Here is a 19,635-nt window from a genome sequence, read left to right as displayed (position 1 = left end):
TCTCTAATTAATATCAATGTCAAGCTGTTCATGATATTCTGCAGAACCAGAAGAGGCAAGAAGCTTGTCCTAAGTTTGCTAAACGTTGCCTAGGTGCTAAAAACAAAAATAATTGATTGATAATTGCTCTACCTACAGAAGCAGACCAGGCTAGTTTCAACTTCCTTACTCTTGGTCAGACCTAATCCTTGCTGAAAATTCTTGCTCAGCCTTCCCTTGAGAACTTCAGCATATTGTTTTGTGCTCCTTGGCAGAAAATGTAACTTCTTGTGCAGAGGAAATGTTAATGTCCACTAGGTTGCCCCGCCCCAAAGGAAGGTTGTTCTGTGTAGCTTGACCACTGAAATAATATTTTCTCCATGCAACTCTTAATTCCTCTTTTTTTGGCATGGGTTTTTCAACAGAAAGAAAATTCTGGTGGACTCTGCCCTTGCTAGTCTTCTCTTGACCATTCTTAGCAGAACTCAAAACCCACAGTCTGGTGTCTTGGCCCCCAAAGAAACTAACAAAGGCTGATGAATACACACCTTTGGACCTACTAAGTTGTGTTTGTGCAAATACAAGTCTTGGTTTGAGGGGTCCTTGGTGCTCTCTGGGCTTGCTTGTTTTCTTGCAGATGTTTCTTTACCAAACTAGGTAACATCATCAGAGCTAGTAAGGAGTGATGTTTGCTGTCAATTTATAGCCTAATGGCTTGACCTGTCAGTATTGGTGGCAATGATCGTAGAGATGCTTTGATTCTTTGTTTGCCGTTGGCTTCTTTGGCAGTTTCTTGATTGGGCCATTGTTGTTATTTTTTAAAGTTATTTTTAATTTTAATTATAATAATACAACACAACACATCCAACTTAACTTTGTTATATATATATACAGTTTATTTCATCATTTGTAATCTCCTTATTTAATGTATTAATTACTAATTAATCTAATCATAGATGCTATTAATGTCTTATGTGCCCGTTGATGGCTGATTTGTCAGAGTGCCAGGCTAAAGTCTCATTTCTCACCTTCAGATTCAGCCCAGTGAGGCAATGTTGATCTTATTTCCTTCAACGTGTGAGGGTGTTTGGGCATTATTTCCAGCAACAGATATGTGGTTAGGTCTTCCTTCAAAAAGTCCAACGTTTAGCTTGTTCATGGCCATTTTTTAAAGATCTCCTGACTTGCACTTTCCTTCCCTTCTAACAAAATAATCTTGGGGATCTTTAATTTGGCATGGCAGAAGATTCAGATCAAACCTGGGAAGTACTTCCTTACGGTACATAAAGCAGGATAAAACCCATAGATTTATTGCTGTAGTGAAGTTTAGCAACTCTTGGCTCACGTGTGTTTTGTAAAGCAGGGGTGTTGAGCAAGCTGGACTCAGAGCATTGCCCAGCCCCCCTTTTTAAACAGCTTCCAGAGACCCCCAAGATGGCATTGCCAAACTTTACAGCATGCAATGCCAGTGTCACTTTAAAGGCGGAGCATTAGCCTTAAAGCAGCTACAGAGTTTGTGGGGTTTTTTTTTTACACACGCACACAAACCAATTTCCATTAAAATATCTTACAGCTTTGCACAAGTTTCTGCCTCTGCACCCCAACTTCTGGTCCCCAGTTGTCCTCTCTGTGATCCGCTCAACGCTGGCCTTTTTCCAGAGCGCGTCCCCTGCAAATAATCCTTTAAAAGAGAGAGAGAGAGAAACAACATAACATTCTCCGGGGACTTAATTAAGCAGCTCAATGACATTTATGAATGAAGGCTCAGCGGGAGGGGAGAGCAGCAGATTGAAAGGCCCGGGGGCAAAGCTGTGTTGAACGCTGCTTGTTGTTGATTTAAGAGATGGTTGTGTTTGAATTTCTGCCTGGTGGGGTGCAGATTAATTGGAGCCTGGATAGTCGGTATCAGATCCGACCTGCTTTGGCTAATCGGCAGGTGGAGAGGCTGGTTTTTCCCTGATTCCTGCCGAGCTGCAGGCACTGAACCAGGATTGACCGAGAATGGTGGGTTTGGGGGAAAGGGGAAAGGTGACCACGTTTTTTGTTGCTAAGTGAGAAATTTGTTAAGTGAGTTTCCCTCCCCCGGCCCCCATTTTATGACTTTTCTTGCCAGGTTTGTTCAGGGAATCCCTGCAGTTGTTAAATTGGTCACACGGTCATTAAGCGAATCCGGCTACCCCCTCTCCCCCCATTCCCTCTGCTTGTGAGAAGGTCGCAACAGGGGATCGCGTGCCGTGACACCCACTCCCGGGACGCTGCAACCGTCATAAATATGAACCCAAGTGTTGCCAAGGGTCCGAATTTTGGTCACATGGCCCTGGGAATGCTGGAACTGTCGTAAGTGCGAGGACCGGTCTCAAGTCCCCTTTTTCCAGTGCCTTATTTCAAACAGTTGCTCAAGGGACAGTCATAAGTGCAAGGACTAGCTGTACTGCAGCTCTACCGAATCTATAATAACGAATCTTGGACGGGTGGTGGTGGTGGTGGACTAGATGACCTACAAGGCCCCTTCCAACTCTGATTATCAGTTATCTGTTATAAAGACGTGTGTGTGTGTGTGTGTGCATCTGTGTGTGTGTATAAACCCCCCTGTTTGGAGAAGAGGCAGGGGTGGGGTCTTTGCTGCTCCCCTTCGTCATGTCCTCTGAATGTTTCCTGCCTGGGTTTCTGCAAAAGAGCTGCCCTGCGGTGGTTCCCTCTTGCTCCCAGAGGCGCCATGGCACCCTTCATGCGTTTGCAGAATGCAGAATCCTTGCCTGCTCTACGCTGCTTCCTGCCTGGGACAGTGATGGAAGTGTTTTGCTAGTAACTCTTATCAGTGTTTTCTTCCTGTTTCGTAGACGTTGCAAAAGTGCCCTTTGCAGAAAGGCCCGCGGTTCCCTGATTTCTCTCTCTCTCTCTCTTTGTTTTCCTCCCCTCTCTCCATCTGGTCCAATCAGCGTTAATATTTGCCTGGCCCTTTCTGAACCCGGACCTGTATTTGCTTTTCCACATAAACTAAGAGTCCCCCCAGTTCAGGGCGAGAAAACATTTCTCACGCCAAACAAATAAATGGATCCACGTGTGTGTGTGTGGGGGGGGGGTGTGCGATCCAGCTCACAGGAAATAAATAAACAGCGAAATGCCTGCAAAGATGGGGAAACAGGTTCCGATCTGACTCGGTTAATGCTGGATTCGCTCCCTGGGCTATAATTTGTGATTTGGTTTCAATCCAGGAGCATGTTTGTAGCTCAGGGTTGAATTGAGGTCCTTGGTGCTCTATGAGGTTGGTAGGTTTTCTTGTGGACATTTCATGACCCAACTAGGTAACACCATCACTTCGAGGAAGAGGAGGAGGAGGACTAAGGGGTCTTTGTTGCTCTCTGAGCTTGGTTTTTTTCTTGACAAATTTTGGGCTGATTTCTTTTGATTAGATCTTCCTTTGCAACAAAACCCAACTTGGTGCTTTAAAAAAAAGCATCCTGATTTATTCATTAAATTTATATGCTACCCATCCGACTGTTGAAGCAACCATTTGGCTTAACTCATTTGCTAAACAAAGTGCCATTTATTACAAAGTGCGGATTCTTTCTCATAGGCCGGCGATGATTTGAAGGAGCTACCATTTGCATTTAAAACCAAAATAATAACCTTGGTCCTAAACAGAGGGAATCAAACCTATTCACATTCCCAAGATCTCAACACTTAGTGTCATCTTTTTTATGCCTCCATTCATGTAGTCATAATATGGTTTGTTTGGCCTTAGGATGGCTGTTGGTAAACCTTGTTGGTGTCTTTGTACCTTGGGTGACCAGCAAGTTGGTTCCGCCATAAACCATGGTGGTTTAAGCATGCCAAGGGGTGTGAAACAGGCTGGATAATTTTCAGCCAAGTCACCATAGAAGAACACCACAAAGAACAATTCTCCAGATATGTTCATAAATCAGAATTTTCTGGGAAGTATCTCCTTCTAAGAGACTTCATATTGGAAGGGAAGGAGAACTTAGAATAATAGGGTGGGAAGGGGTCTTGGAGGACTTCTAGTCCAGGGGTCTCCAACCTTGGCAACTTTAAGGCTGGTGGACTTCAACTCCCAGAATTCTCATCCACTAGAACTTCAACTCCCAGAAGTCCACCAGCCTTAAAGTTGCCAAGGTTGGAGACCCCTGTTCTAGTCCAACCTAACCTGCTCTAGCTAGAGACCCAATAGGATCCCGAATGAATCCAAGCTCTTCTTGAAACTCTCCACTGATGCAGCAACCCACCACTTCTTGTACAGGGAAAAGCTTGACCTTCCTGGCTTGAAAGCCCACAAGAACATCTTGAGTTCTTGAGTCCTCAAGAAGACAACAACCAAGCCAACGTTGAGACCAGAACATCTGCTTTGGTGTTTTGGAGCTCAACAGCTGGCCTCCCTGTTCTCCGTGGCCTATATTTCACAGTTATGTGCAGACTTCAGGCTGTCTCTGGTTACCGCTGACATTTCCCTCCTAATCCTGCCCTCTTTTAAAGCCAGCCCGAGGTGTTAGAATGGCACTCGCTTTCTGGGGACAGCTGCACAACCTGCTAATGCTTCGGTCTCCACCACCAGAGGGAACAAAAACCAGCCTTGCTTTTCTCTCCCCCCCCCTGCCCCCCAGGAATTCGAAACACAGTGGGGTCCTGTTTCTAAACACCGTGTTCTGAAGAAGCGGCGTCGCTGCCAGCTAACCAGGGGGTGATAATTTCAACCGAGGATCAGGCTGGAACATCGAGTGCGTGCCTTTGTAACCAAGCAGAGAAGAGAAGGATGAACATGAGGGTGAAATTGGGGGGGAGGGGGGGAGGATATGAACACAGTCAAAAGGTGGGGGGAAATCATCCAAGGACCAACCTAGAACTAAGGAGAAACTTCCTAGCAGAACGATTCATCAGTGGAACGAGTTGCCTTCAGAAGAAGAGATTTGGAGAGCCATTTGTTCGGAATGGGATAAGTTCTCCTACTTAGCCAGAGGGTTGGACTAGAAGACCTCCAAGGTCCCTCCCAGCTCTGTTCTTGAATCTCTTCTTGAAAGCTTCCAGGGATGAAGCTCCCACAACTTCCAAAGGCAACTTCTGTTCCATGGGTTGATTGTTCTCACCGTCAGAAAGTTTCTCCTTATTTCCAGGTTGAATCTCTCCTTGTTCAGTTTCCATCCATTATTCCTTGTCTGGCTTTTAGGTGTCTTGGAAAATAGCTTGACCCCCTTCCTCTTCTCTGTGGCAGCCCCTCAAGTATTGGAAGATGCTCTCCTGTCTCCCCTGGTCCTTCTCTTCCCTAGACTAGCCAGGCCCAGTTCCTGCAACCGTCCGTCCTATGTTTTAGACTCCAGTCCCCTAATCATCCTGGTTGCTCTTCTCTGCCCTCTTTCCAGAGTCTCAACATCTTTTTTATAGTGTGGTGACCGAAACTGGATGCAGTACTCTAGGTGTGGTCTTACTAAGGCTTTATGGAGTGGTATTAGTACCTCACTTGATCTCAATTGTATCCCTCTGTTAATGCAACTTAGGGTTGCGTTAGCTTTTTTGGCTGCTGCTGCACACGGCTGGCTCCTATTTAGCTGGTTGTCCACTAAGACTCCAAGATCCCTCTCCCAGTTCCTGCTATTGAGCCTGGTTTCACCCAGTCTAGATGTGTCCTTTGGGTTTTTCTTGCCTAAGTGTAGGACTTTACTATTCAGTTATTCAGTTCTGCTCCAAGCCCACGGCCAGTGGGATCCCAAGGGCTTCATCGCACAGGGCTGCTGGCCACGCAAACCGAATCCCTTGGTCTCCAAACAAGCCAAACCTTGCTTGTCCTTCTTCCTATGGTCTGAAAAAAAAAATCCACATTTTTGTCCTTGTCCCCTTTCCAAAAGAGGCTGATTTGGGGCCTTCATGATTTGCGAGGCAATGAAATATTTCTCTTCATTCCTCTGACTCAGCTGTTACCTTGGCTGGGTCAGAACATGGTTGGTGGGTTTCCACTTGCGTATCGCACGCACCCGGCCTTTGTGGTGTGGACTGGGGTGATCCTTGATTTACAGTGGCTTGTTTAGTGACTGCTCAAGGTTGCAACAGCCCTGGGAAACCATGAGTTACAACCAGCGCTTGCATTTTCCACGATCTCCATGGCTGCGTGCTCCAAATTTGGACCTTTGGCAATGGGCAATTGTTTCTTTATTTATGACGGTTGTGATGTCCCAGGGTCATAGGAGCACCGTTCGTGACCTTCCCAGCTGGCTCCTGACAAGCAAAGGCAATGTGGGAGGCATCCCGATCTGCTTAACGACCGCAGGCTTCACTCATCCGTTGGGAAAAAGGTCACAGACTTGAGTGCGACTCACTTAGTAACCGCTTAGCCAGGGCAGTTCTGGTCCCAGTTGCAATCAAGAGAGAGCCGAGTGAATCGTGATTTACGACTTAGCGTGTTGGGTCTCCCAAGGCAAGAGGGGCGAAAGCCTTGGCTAAGCGTGATGGGTGAACTCGACCGCGAGTTCAAATCTCACGGCCCAAGTGGGCAGGCCTTGTGCCTTGTTCAAAACATGCCTTGTTCAGGAGCCGAGAGATTCTTAGATCATCGAGTCCAGGTTGTTATTCTACCCCATTCCTGTTGTGAGCACCAACTTGGAAACGGAGCGCCTTCCATCTTATCTATAAATACCATGTGTTTTTCAAGGTCTCGGTGTGGGAGTTTTTCCCACTAGGAGCTCAACGGCCAATGTTTATCAACATGACGGCTTTGGATTTTGACGCTGGCCTCTGACACCTTCGCCCCAGCGGCAAACAAGGGGCGGGAGGAGGAGGGAGATGCTCCCCCCCCGCATTGGTCCTTCTGGGATGTCCTGATCCGAGCAGGATGCTCCGAACCCCGTGGGATGACATGAGTGTACACCAAAGCTCTTTGACACAATGGTTCCCACGTGTTGCCCTGACCAGGGAGCTCTGGCTGGCTTTTCCCCAAGGCCCTCGGCAGGTCAAAAGCAATGAGTCACTCCCCACCAGGGCACACCTGTGGGGGAGAGAGGTGGGGTGGGGGCCCGGTCCGCCCCCACCACCCTTTGGCGAAGGAGGTGCCCTCAGTGACTCAGCAAGGCCTTGGCAAGAAACGATCACTGGCGGCTTCTCCGTGGACGTGCGAAAGTCACTTTTCTGGCAGGGAAAAGCATGAAATTAACAGCATAATGGAGTAAGGAGGAACCCTAGAGGTCATCTCGTCCAACCCCCTGATCTAGCAGGAGTCCCGATACCATTTCAGACAAGTGGCTGTCTGGTCGCTTCTTCAAAGCCTCCAGGGATGGAGCAGGCACAATGCCTGGAGTCAAGCAGATAAATGAGTGCAGCTTAATTAGTTTATTACTGGCCTAGATGGGAGAAAGGGCACCCATGTGGCCATCTGCTGCCTTTTCCTTGGCCATTTCTTTACTGGGGGGGGGGGGTTACTTCGTTTAGTGACCACACTGGGAGGGGCAATTCTGCCACCAACCAACGCAGTCACGAAGTGAAACCAGCTTACCGTCTTCCTTCAGCTTTCCTTTGCTTTACAGGCCTGCCAAGGTCGTAAGTGGTGAGAACCGGTCGTAATGCTGATGGTCGCTAAATGAGGCCATTGCTAAAGGAGGACGGCCTGTTGCCAGCCGAGGAATTCTGGGAATCAAAGTCCTCGTAGCTTCAAGTGGCCAAGGCTGAGAGGCCCCTGTGTCCTGGTTTGGCCTCCTTGATGCTTTTTAAGAGGATGCTGAACCGTTTTCTCCACCTGCCTGTTTGGCAGGTGTGTTCACCTGTTTACTTCCTGTGGGAAGGAAATGAGAAACTCCAGGCCATCGATGGCTCCCCACGTGACGGGCCCAAACTTGGCAGATCGAGCAGGTTAGAGGTGAGCTCAATGGCTTGGCTAATGAAAAAAGAATTGACACTAATTTCCTAGGGCGGTTAAAATACAAACATAAAAGGCCAAGCTGCAGGATTTGGCCCGTTAGGTGTGGCCTGCCTTTTTTTTTTCTTGGCCTGTTTTCTTGGCCAAATGCAAACCCCCAGTTTGTCTGAGTGGCTCCCAAATTTATTGCCACTCTTCTGCTTGGTGGGTATTGGCAAAAGGAAGGGGAAAAAATTAGTTGAAAAGAATGCTTGTAGTTAAACAAGCCAGGAGAAAAAGAGAAGAAGAAAAACCCCATTATGGACTCTGGAACCTTGTAAAATTCTTTGTGTGCAGAACAACTGCACAATAAATTTACCTACTGCTGGCACAGTTCGGGTTGTTTGAACCCTCCATATCCAGAGGCAGTCTACCCTGCATGCCAGTTCAGAGGAATGCCCCCAAATTAGACAATGTAAAATTCTTTTGTTCAGTACAGGGCCATTGCACAATAAATTTACCCAACCCAGTTACTGTTTTGGACTGTATGAACCCTCCATATCCAGAGGCAGTCTACCCCTGCATGCCAGTTCAGAGGAATGCAAAAAAAAAAAAAACAAAATTAGAAAGTGCCCAGAATGGGTTGCCCATTCTAGGAAACACGAATGCTGCCTCTTTTGCACGATCCCTGCCCTTCTTCTGTCCCTCCAGCAGGTTAAAGTGGATTCTGGTTGTCTTTCTATATCATAGCAGAGCTCTCCAATCTTGGCAACTTTTAAGACTTGTGAACTTCGACTCCCAGAATCCCCCAGACAGCATAGCTGAAGTTGAAGTCCACAAGTCTTAAAACCTGCCAAGGTTGGAGAGCCCTGCATTATAGTGCATGTGTCAAAAGCCAAGGGGAAGCTTCGAGGCAGGTACACCATCGTTTTGAATGGCTTTGTCGACTTCCTCAAAGGAATAACTCATATTTCAGAAGATGCTGCGAACTCCTCAGCTAATAGCAACTGGCAGCATGCAAACGTCAACGGCTGCCTTTGTGTGCGACTTGTGAAGGAGAAATATTTACAAGTCGTGTTTCCTTCGTTCCCCAGTCCTCCTTGACATCAGGCACAGGAGGCTGCAAAGGAGGAGGGAGGGGGAGGGAGGGAGGAGAGAGAGAGAGAGAGAGAGAGAGAGAGAGAGAGAGAGAGAAAGAAAGAAAGAAAGAAAGAAAGAAAGAAAGAAAGAAAGAAAGAAAGAAAGAAAGAAAGAAAGAAAGAAAGAAAGAAAGAAAGAAAGAAAGAAAGAAAGAAAGAAAGAAAGAAAGAAAGAAAGAAAGAAAGAAAGAAAGAAAGAAAGAGAGAGACGCATGCTACCAAAGTTCAGGAAGTCACAGGCTGTACAAGTGACCCAGAATTAGATTTGAAGTCTTAGCAAAATGGTTGTGTTGACCTCGAACTGTATGCATTTGCTGCCACCGTCCCTTTGATCTGAAGTCCCCTGGAGGCCGAAGTCAAGATACTTTGATAGGTCATCTGGCCCCTTTTTGTGGACAATGAGCTGGAAAAAGATCATTATTTTCCAGATATTCCTATTAAAAAGAGAATAGGCCGGAAGGTCGTTATCCCTGGAAGAAATGAGAACATACAGGCTCCAGCCCTCAACTTCAAAATACTCTTCAATGTCCATTGAAGATTCGTCTTCAATGGGTCTGCTAAATAGCTGATTTCATCCACGAATGTTCATTCATATGGACTTTAAGAGGGATGAATAACCTCCAGGTCTTGTGTCCTCAGCATTCCTAGAGACCCCACAGACTTCCAGATAAGATTGAAGCCCATTGACTTTCTCAGTGCCACTTTAGCTACCATGGATGTGGAGCATCATAAACCAACATCCCCCCCCCAGATATGGACTCCAGAAACCATCAGGAACAACACCCCTGGTTTTGTCCAGCTTGCTTCAAAATTGCGGACCAGGATGGCATCAAATTCCTTAATATAGCTTTGTGCTGCAGAAAACAATCCCATTCTTTTCTTTAATTGCTACCACCTATTTAATTCTAAAATCTTGTGTTCCTGCAGCACTCTTAATGTGAATTGTTTAATCACTGTCTCGGTTTCTACAATGCCCTGAGTCACAGCCTAAGCAGTTGCCTGGATTGCCACAACATGTTTGGCTAGAAGAAACAAAATGAAAGAAAGATTCGTAGTGACGTCCCATCTTAGTTCATTTTGCAAGTCTATCTGTTAGGTCTTTCACTAACCTGGTTAATGCGTTGTGTGAACACAGCCTGTGAATAGCAGAGAAACACATTTTCCTTTTTTTGTCCCAATAATTATTATTTTTTAACTTTCTGAGAAACACACTTTCTGAACAAAGCAAAAGGCCCAAATAAAACTGCACCAGTTTTATCATGTCCAGTTCTTGGAAATTCTCTCTTTTGATTAGGCACGTGACCACATTATATTTCATTTATATCTTTTTCTTCCACACTGGATTGGAAATGAAATTGCCAGGGAAACATTTACCTGTCGGATTTCTGTGCTTGGGGCTCTTTTTAAAAGGAAGAAGTGACAAACATCTTTTAGTCAGACACAGGGAAACTGGTCAGATAATTTCTGAGAATCATATTTTCTGCACTGCCAGAAAATGCTTATTTTCTTGGGATTGCAACTCCTGGATGGTTTCGAGAGGACAAAATGCCACCAGGAGCATCAGAGAATAGTGTGGGATATATTGCTGATTTGTACAAAAGCAGACCTCCTGGGGCTCAGCTGACTGGAAATGGTTTTTATTCTCGAAGCCAATCTAAGGTTCTCATAACTCTCTGCATGCTAAATGGAAATAGTGTGGACTGAATGAATCAGAGCCTCCCCTGGCAGGTGTAGAGAAACAAGAAACCCCAGCAAGCAAGGCTGGGGTCGGTCTGGATGGGAAGAGACCCAATGAAGAATAATCCCCTAAAAACCCCAGAGCCAAGAAAAGTGATAATTTGTCCTTGCAGGTTATCATCTTCTGCCTTATACGAGAAAAATATTGCTTTCTTTCCTGTTGAGAAGAAAGGATGACTTTCCCAGGTGGTTAGAAAAAGGCAATATTTGAAAACACGCTGCCTTTCAGAGGGAGGGGGAGCCCAGGAGAATCAATTTTAGAAGGTCAAAGGGTCATCTAGAGCAAGGCTGTCCACAACTTGGGGAACTTTTAAGATCTGTGGACTTCAACTCCCAGAATTCCCCAGCCAGCATGCATGGACCAAGTCTCCAGCTGGCTGGGAATTGAAGTCCACAGCTCTTAAAAGTAGCCAAGGTTGGACACCCCTGTTCTAGGGGGACAGCAATGGACGGACTTCAGGACCCTGGATAGCGACCCCACCACAGCTGCCAAGTTTTTGAAGGAAGCCTATAGATAACTTTCTAAGGCTCCATCCGGTCAACTAAGGGACATTAAAACGGTTGGAGTTATGGAAAGGGAATCAGATACTGTGCATTGTTGGGTGGTTTAGGATTCATGTCGTATAATCTGAGGGGCAAAATTAACTTGTCAGTCCAGGGCAGAAGTGACAGAAGGTAGCCTTCAAGGATGGGCCAAGGAAAATCCCTGGACTCAATCCATCTCTTTCCCCACTGCTTGAGCTTCTTTTCTTGAGGACCTCTGACCTCAAGGGAGCCAAACACGGCCCCTACAAAGTCCCTAGGATGAATTTCATGGGTATTTAGGGGCACAATGTTCTTTGAAGGCTTCTTCCGGCTTCTTCCAGAACCTTCTGTGGCTCCTGCTTCCCTTCTGCTGATCCAGCACCCCAAAGCTTGTCAGAGACCCCTCCCACCCAAACCACCTCCAACTATCAACGGAGCAAACTAACGGACAAAAGCCAATGTTGCCTGATGCCAGCTATGCTCAGAGGAGCTGGCTATTTGTATAACACACACACACACACACATATAAACACAGACATGCACACAAACACAATGCCATAGCCGCAGTCTAAGTCATTAAGGACAGAATCATAATCAGTGGTTTAATTTGGGCCCAAAGGAATAGCAGTTCTCCGTGGTTGTTGCTGCTAACTCTTGTTATCCACACGGTGTTTATGGGTTGGGCAGGGGGGTATCCTGTGGGTGGCTTTTATAATTAGCTCATAAACCACTTTCCCTGTTTGAATCGCCTGAACAAAACAAAGCCCCAGGGTCTGAACTGCTGGCTGGGAAGAATTAATTTTCCATCAGTTCTCACCCCAGGTCAAAGGGCGCCTGTTATTTCTGCTCCTCGCAGTGTTCCTCCATTTCTGCCCTCCCAGCTGCCCGTTTCCCACACCGGCTGTGTGTCTTATTTGCTTGACGGGGTGCACGTAAAATCTCTCTCTCTCTCTCTCCCGGTGAGGGTGTTGCTGTTTTCAGTTGTTTTGTTTTTTTTCTCCCTCCCAGATGCAGGCAAACAACAAAACTTTGGGGCCAACGAGCGGTGCGTAAAATCACCTCCCACCTGGGTTCCTGAAAGGGGTGCAGAAAATATCCCTGCTCCCCAAAACTTGCAAAGAAGCTTAAGCGCTTATGATAAAGAGTTCCTGGGAAAAGGCCCGGTTGCACCTTGGAGGCCCCTCTGGAACTCCGTAGTGGCAGGAGAGGGAAATGGCTACAGCCCTCGGGGCCTCTTCACTCTCGGCAGTAATGCCACCTGGTTTAGCAGAATGAGGGACCTTGGAGGTCTTCTAGTCCAGCCCCCCGCCCAAGCGGGAGGCCCTGCACCATTCTGGTATGTCTGTCCAATCTGTCCTTCAAGACCTCCAGGGATGGAGCGCGCACAGCTTCTGGAGGGGAGCCGTTCCACTGATCCATTGTTCTGGCTGTCAGAAAATTCCTCCTTCTTTCTGGATTGCTTCACGCCTTGATTAGTTTCCATCTGTTGCTTCTTGTCCTGAATTCAGGTGCTTTGGAGAAGAGGCTGACCCCTTCCTCTCCTTTGGGGCAGCCCCTCAAATATTGGAAGACTGCCATCATGTTGTTTCTTCCCCCTGTGGGGCTTGGAGTAGACCTAGGGACATCCATACATCCCTCCAGTTCATTTCGCTGGAATCTCTTGTTTCCGGAAGCAAGTCCAGGAACAGTGATCTGCATTTGGGCCTCTTTCTCATCATCGCCATTGATCTCAAGCTTCTCAAGAAACCGAAGAAGCCGGATCTCCTCCAATGAATGAGCAAACTTCACTCTGCTTCCTTGACTAGCCTTCGCAAGAACTGTGTCTACCCAAAGCTACACTCACGAGTGGCAGGAGGGCGAATTTCCGTCTTAAACACCCCTTGAAGCAGCGGCGTCCAACTTTAACAACTTTTAAGACCTGTGGACTTCGACTCCCAGGTGCTGGCTGGGGAATTCTGGGAGTTGCAAATCTGCAGGTCTTAAAGTTGCCAAGGTTGGACACCCCTGCCTTAAAGAAACCCCCAGTTTCTGTATCTCTCACTCCTGGCCAGCTCTCTCCTGATGCAATCCCTTTTCACTGGGCGGCGTGCAAGAGATCCTCTCTATCACAGTTTAAAAATTAACTTTGTTCTCTGCTGCTGCCAATTCAGAGGCATCTTTCACTATTTCCCTCCCCCCACTAGGCAATAAACAGGGTGAGAGGCTCCGTTATTGCTATGGCAAGGAGGAGGGTTGTGCCAAGGCACCCTGGCTTTCTAGAACTTGCCCAGACATGGGTATCTGAGCTGTTTGGGGGTCCCTGTTCTTGCCCAATGGGGAGATGCGGAAGGGAATAAAAACCCCAAGGTTGTGTCGATGTGTGCATTTGGAAATGAATTGGACCAGGTGATGCATGTTCCGGGAACTCTATGTGAGTGCCTTTATCTTGCAAAAATAAGATAATTGAGCAACAGCTGGCAGGGAATAAGAGTAAAGATGTTTGCATGATAGATTTGCTAAGAATTCAGTGAACACATTTGTAAATAGTGCCTTTAACTGTAAATGACAGGATTCGATCAGATTGTTAAAACAATTCATTATTATCAGTAACTCAAAGCGGCGAGCATACCTAATGATCCTTCCTCCTCCTCTTTTCCCCAGAACAACCACCCTGTGAGGTGGGTTCAGCTGAGAGAGAAGGACTGGCCGAAAGTCACCCAGCCAGCTTTCCTGCCTAAGGTAGAACTAGAACTCCTAATCTCCTAGCTTCCAGCCTGTGCCTTGACCACTAAACCAAAAGGGCTCTCATTTTATTCCTGCACTGATGCAGACCGTTTATAATATTCATCTGTTGCTCATCTTCCATACCCATTTTCCAGATTGGGTCTTACTTTTCCTGAGACCATGGCTTGCCCAAGATCATCCAAGATGGGGGAGCAATTTGAATCCCCCCAAACCTCCACCCACCTCCAATCTATTCCAGGGGAATTCAAAATCAGAAAGTCTGATCAGAGAGAGTTGGAGCAATACACTCCAGGCATGCTCTGGAGACCCTTTGCTTTTCTTCTGGGTGTGGCAAGCCCAGCCTTCCTCCTCGCCCCCCAAACCCAGGAAAGAAATCCCAACTTTCTAATAGAACTTTCTAGATGCCAAGATAAGCTATGATCCTCTGGCAGATAGAAACCAACATTCCCTGGGAATAAAACCTTGGATTTGTTGCAGCTCCTACACAAAGGAAGAAACCCTGGTTCTCCTGCAGGGGCTGGAATTTATTTTATTTATTTATTTATTTATTTATTTGATTTGCCAATTGTTTACAAGATAATAAGTATAAGTGAATACATAGTGTGAATACATGAAATGGGTACATATAAGAAAAAATAAAAGAAGAATAAGAGAAACAATAGGACAGGGACGGTAGGCACGTTGGTGCGCTTATGCACGCTTAAATTTCTTAAAGTCTTTAAGAATTTCTCCTAATAAGTTCCCCTCTCCTCTGATTTATTTTTCTCTCTCTGGAGACTAGTCGTCCCACCTCCCAGGAAGCAAATGGCTTGGATCTCGGAGCGTTTCCCCTAAAGAAAATCTTAAAGAGTTTCCTGAAAACAACCCGACTTTCAGAACAAAGCCTGCCTGCCTCACGGTCTCCTTTTCTCTATCCCCCCACACTTTAAATGGAAGACCCGCCCCCAACCCAGCTAGGAGCGAAGACCCTCCCGTCCCATTTCTTCCGGGGTCTCTTCTCGTTCTTTCCATGCCTCTCCTGGCTTGAAAGCGCGCCGCGAATTGAGTCCTTCTCATCTCGACCAAGAATTTAGGACGGAGTGAGGACCAACGGGCGCTCCTTCGGAAGAAAAGAGCGGATCGAGGCTGCGGCGCAGCCACCCGCCTCCCACCCAAGCCCCCTTCCTGCGCCCCATTCAGACCGCGGAGCCTCCCTCCTCCTCCTCGTTTCTTCGACCATTTCTCTCTCTCTCTCTCTCTCCAAGCAGCTTTATCCCCCCGCCAATCTGGCGCCCTCCCAACAGCCGCACTACAACTCCCATTCGCCGGCCTATGGGCCATGGAGGGAGGATGAGTGAGGCAGAGAAGGCTGCCTTACTGAGCGCCCGTCCGGCTCCCTTCGCCGCCTCTCCGCGGTGCTTCGCAAATTAAGTCGCCCCAAAGTGGCAAACTTTGGAGCCGTTTCTGGGGGAGGAGACGGGGAGCGGGAGGAAGAGGGTGCCCATAAGTCTTCCCATCCCAGCTCGCCACGAAGAGCCCCAACGGATCGCGCCGGGTCGGCACCCAAAGCCGCCCGCGTGGCTGGCCGCACCCGGAGAGCCCAGCGCCTGCGGCCGCATCAGCAGCTCCGCGTCCGCGTCTGGCCAGCCAGCTCCGCGTCCCGAACTGGGCGGGCAGGCAAGCGGCGCAAGCCGGCCCCCCGCTGGCCGTTTTGCCCCGCCTCCGAGGGGGCGGCGGCTCTGCGGCCTCTATAAAGGCGGGCGAGGCGCCTCGACAAGGCAGAATCGAACCGACCCGTCTGGTTTGAGCGCATCTCCTCCGCAGCTTCCCACGTCCAGTTCTTAGCGCGCCTTCGCTCCTTCGCTGCTGTGCCGAATCCTCCCAATGCGCTTGGCGGAGATGATCAAGAAAATGGGTCCCAGCGAGGTGGAGTTGAACATCCCGGCCAAGAACTGCTACCGAATGGTGGTGCTGGGCTCGTCCAAGGTGGGCAAGACGGCCATCGTCTCCCGCTTCCTCAACGGCCGCTTCGAGGACCAGTACACGCCCACCATCGAGGACTTCCACCGCAAGCTCTACAGCATCCGCGGGGAGGTCTACCAGCTGGACATCCTGGACACGTCGGGCAACCACCCCTTCCCGGCCATGCGGCGCCTCTCCATCCTCACCGGTGAGATGCTTGTGTGTGTGTCTGCGCGGGGAGGTCCGGAGGCAGTCGGGGAAGGCGCTTTCCTTTGGGCTCAGCTCCGCGAACCAGACTGAATGGGACTGCGAGAGAGAGAGAGAGAGAGAAAAGGAAAGGAGAGAAAGAGATGGAAACAAGGAGAGAGAGAGAAAGAAAGAAAGAAACAGTAAAAGAGAGAAAAAGATGGAAAGAGAGAAAGAGTGAGAGAAAGAAAGGGAATGAGAGAAAGAGGGAAAGAAAGAGAGAGAGTGAAAGACACAGAGAAAAAGAGATAGAGAAAGAAAGAGAGTGAGAGAAAGAGATGGAGATGGAGAGAGAGAAAGGAGATCAGCATTTCTTAATCTTGGCAACTTTAAGATGGGTGAATTTCAACTCTCAGAATCGCGGCGTTGGGCTGTGCGTGCCTCGTACAAAATGTGTCGGAGGGATTATTTATCTTGAGTTCCTCTCCGGCGCTCCCCCGCCGCCACTTCTGTCCCGAAGATGGGCGCAAATTGAGGAGCGTTCGTTCCCCTCTCCCGCTTCGCCTCGGTTGCTCCACTCTGCCACATTGCGGGATTCGCAAGTTCTGCGAAGCTCCCAAACCCGCCTGGTTGCAGTCAGGGGCGGGAAGAGGGGAAGCAGAAGAAGGCAAATCTATACTATAGATAAAAATAAAAGAGAGTCCCCCCAACTTTGATTATGAATTCATTCCGGGATATTTTCCCCGGTTCGGTTCTGTGCTCCGTTTCTCTTTGAAACCGGTTGCAGCTTGAACCCTTTAGCCTGGCAAGCTTAATGGGGAAGCGAGATCTCGCCGCTCCCGCAGACACAGAACTTCATAAAACTGAACGTTCCGTCTCGGTTTTACAACCCAGCGATAAGGAGCTTCATCGAAGCGCCTTTGTCTGTTGCAATCTGATTATTCTGGAGTTGTAAAGAAAAGGGAAACAAAAGAAAACCTTTTGTGGAAAGCCGAAGCTGATAAGAAAAGGATCGGCCTCTTTAGTCTCTCCTAAATTAGCCCAGGGATAATGCCTCTGGATCACTACAAAAATGTATTTTTACGGCTACTGCAGCAATATAGACCAGAGGTCTCCAAACTTGGCAACTTGAAGACTTGTGGACTTCAACTCCCAGAATTCTAAGAGTTGAAGTCCATAAGTCTTAAAGTTGCCAAGTTTGGGGACCCCGGATATAGCCGGAGTGCTGCATTTCTGATCTGAAGTGGATTTTCTGGCTGATGCTTCCAAAACACATGAAAAGTTGAGGAGAGAGAATCAAATCAGCATTGGCAAGAAAGTTGAATTTAGTTCAGAACCATGTCTTGTAGTCCCCTCCTTTATTGCTGGTCTTTCCCTAGCATTGCATAACTCCAACAAGTGAAGTTTGGAAACTTAACTCCTAACCTTCTCCCTTTCTGCTCCTTCTCCTGCAGGAGACGTCTTTATTCTCGTCTTCAGCTTGGACAACCGGGACTCCTTCGAGGAAGTCCAGCGTCTGAAGCAGCAGATCCTGGAAACCAAGTCTTGCCTGAAAAACAAGACCAAGGAGGACAGTGAGGTTCCTCTGGTCGTCTGCGGGAACAAAGGTGACCGGGACTTCTACCGGGAGGTGGAATCCCGAGAGATCGAGCAGCTGTTGGGCCAGGACTCCAAAAGGTGTCCCTATTTTGAGATCTCCGCCAAGAAAAACAGCAGCCTGGACGAGATGTTCCGGGCGCTCTTCACCATGGCCAAACTGCCCAACGAGATGAGCCCAGATTTGCACCGCAAAGTCTCCGTCCAGTATTGTGACCTTCTGCAAAAGAAGACCCTCAAGGGTAAAAAACTCCTGAAGGACCCCTCTGGGGGTGGGACTGGGGAAGCCTACGGCATCGTGGCCCCCTTCGCTCGCCGGCCCAGCGTCCACAGCGACCTCATGTACATCCGGGAGAAGGCCATCCGAGGCGGCCAGGCCAAGGAGAAGGAACGCTGCGTCATCAGCTAAGGCTTTCCTTGCTGGCCTTCGGATCTTCCTGAGCAAGAAAGGAGCCAAGAGGTTCTTTGGCTATCCAAACTCGGCCAGCCCGCCTGGGGGGCATGCAAGCCTTCGGGCTGGGCCTGTGGGACACGGGGGGCCCTCCTCACTCTCCACGAGGAACAAACTCTGCCATCAGCTCCCCGCGATTATTTTCCTCTTTGCAAGAGTTGGAGGCGAAGCTGAAACCGTCCAGCCGGGACCTGAGACCGGAGGTGGGACATTGCAGACTTCAGTGGTGGCAAGGAGACCACTCAAGTCTATGTTTGTGGTCAAAAAGACAGGGGGACACGGGAGGGGGGGATTTGGTGGAGTGGCTAGTGGAACTCCCCGACTTTCTTATGACTGTGTCTGTGATGCTTTTTGTGTGCTGCCTCTGAGCACGTTGAAAAGTTTAATTTGCTGCTGCTGAAAATTGTCCATGGCTTCTTCTCTCCCCCCCACCCCCGGCATTGGGTGGGAGCACAGAAGGAGGGGAGACCCAGCAGGAAGCGTTTGGAAAAACTGTTTACACCCCTCGCCCCTGACTGACAACCGCATTGCATTAAAGCCAACAGGCACTTTATACACACATGTAGAATTATCCGGGGGTTGTCAAGATTGACATCTTGCTTTGACGATGTTTGACACCGGTTCTTTGTTATATCGGGGTGAGGTGTTTTTTTTCTATGAAATAAAACTTTTGAAAATAAAAAACAACTTTGCTGTTGACTTCTTTGGTGGGGTGAGTGAAATGGGGGGCTGCATTGCTACAGGTATCTGTTGAGTTTTGGGGGCTCAACGACTGTGGTCTTACACAGCAGGTTTCCTGAGGTTCCATCAGCAACGGTGACTGGTGCCTTCAAGATGCCCAGTTGAAGCTGGAGATATTAAGGGGTGTGTGATCAGGAGTTTTGAACTAGGATTGTGGAGACCTCCATTCAACTCCACCCTTAGCCTTGGAGACCCCTCCCAGGGGTCTATGGACCAGCCTTTTATTCAGCCTGGTCAACCTTATCAAGTTGCAGTTGTTGAGTTAAAAGGAAGTCCCCACAAAGACCAAGGAAGACCTCCTGAAAGACATATACAGTATGAGACCGTGACTTCCAAACGTGGCGACCTGAAGTTGTGTTGGACTTCCACTCCCAGAATTTTCCGCCACCATGAATGACATGAAAAGGTTCCTCTGCATTTCTCAACAAATGGCCCACTTTCCCAGCAGGTCTTTATAATATGGTCCTTCTTAAAAAGACTTGAGAAACTTGACCTGTTTTCAATATCCCTGCTGGGTTTGATGGGCAGCGTCCTCTTTTCCCATCCCAACAGCTTTCAGATCCTGTTGAGACCCCTTGCAAAGGAGGCTGCCAGGAACCTCTGCCCAGGACCTGGGTTCAAATCCCACTTCTGCCTTAAAGACTTGCCTTTCATCACCAGACTCTTGCAATGGGAGAAAAATAGCAGATGGGCTGGTCTCGAGAAAAAAGATGGTCTATAAACCCTATAGACATTAGACCCGCCCTCTTTGTGTCTGACCTCAGGTTTCCAAGCTGTGGGTGCTG

General features: G+C 48.3%; 1 protein-coding gene across 1 annotated transcript; it reads left to right on the top strand.

Annotated features, from left to right (window-relative positions):
* Positions 1-15,687: 15,687 nt before the first annotated feature.
* RASD1 (ras related dexamethasone induced 1) lies at positions 15,688-18,793 on the top strand. Its single transcript, XM_026683317.2, has 2 exons — positions 15,688-16,084; positions 17,517-18,793. Exons 1-2 carry the CDS (start codon positions 15,799-15,801, stop codon positions 18,065-18,067), a joined length of 837 nt encoding a protein of 278 aa, XP_026539102.1. The 5' UTR covers positions 15,688-15,798; the 3' UTR covers positions 18,068-18,793.
* The last annotated feature ends 842 nt before the right edge of the window (positions 18,794-19,635 follow it).

This window comes from Notechis scutatus, chromosome 12 (genome assembly GCF_049901735.1).
Source record: "Notechis scutatus isolate UNSWTSFEM ecotype Mainland chromosome 12, rNotScu1.2, whole genome shotgun sequence".
NCBI classification, from domain to species: domain Eukaryota; kingdom Metazoa; phylum Chordata; class Lepidosauria; order Squamata; family Elapidae; genus Notechis; species Notechis scutatus.
The sequence above is the reverse complement of the archived record's forward strand: the minus strand, read 5'-3'. Positions and strand labels throughout refer to the sequence as shown.

What these genes read in the sequence shown, in the direction of transcription:
- RASD1 (XM_026683317.2), top strand. Translation starts at nt 15,799, where the DNA reads ATGCGCTTGGCGGAGATGATCAAGAAAATGGGTCCCAGCGAGGTGGAG. An exon ending in GCGCCTCTCCATCCTCACCG is followed by an intron (nt 16,085 to 17,516) that starts GTGAGATGCTTG and finishes CTTCTCCTGCAG; the next exon opens with GAGACGTCTTTATTCTCGTC.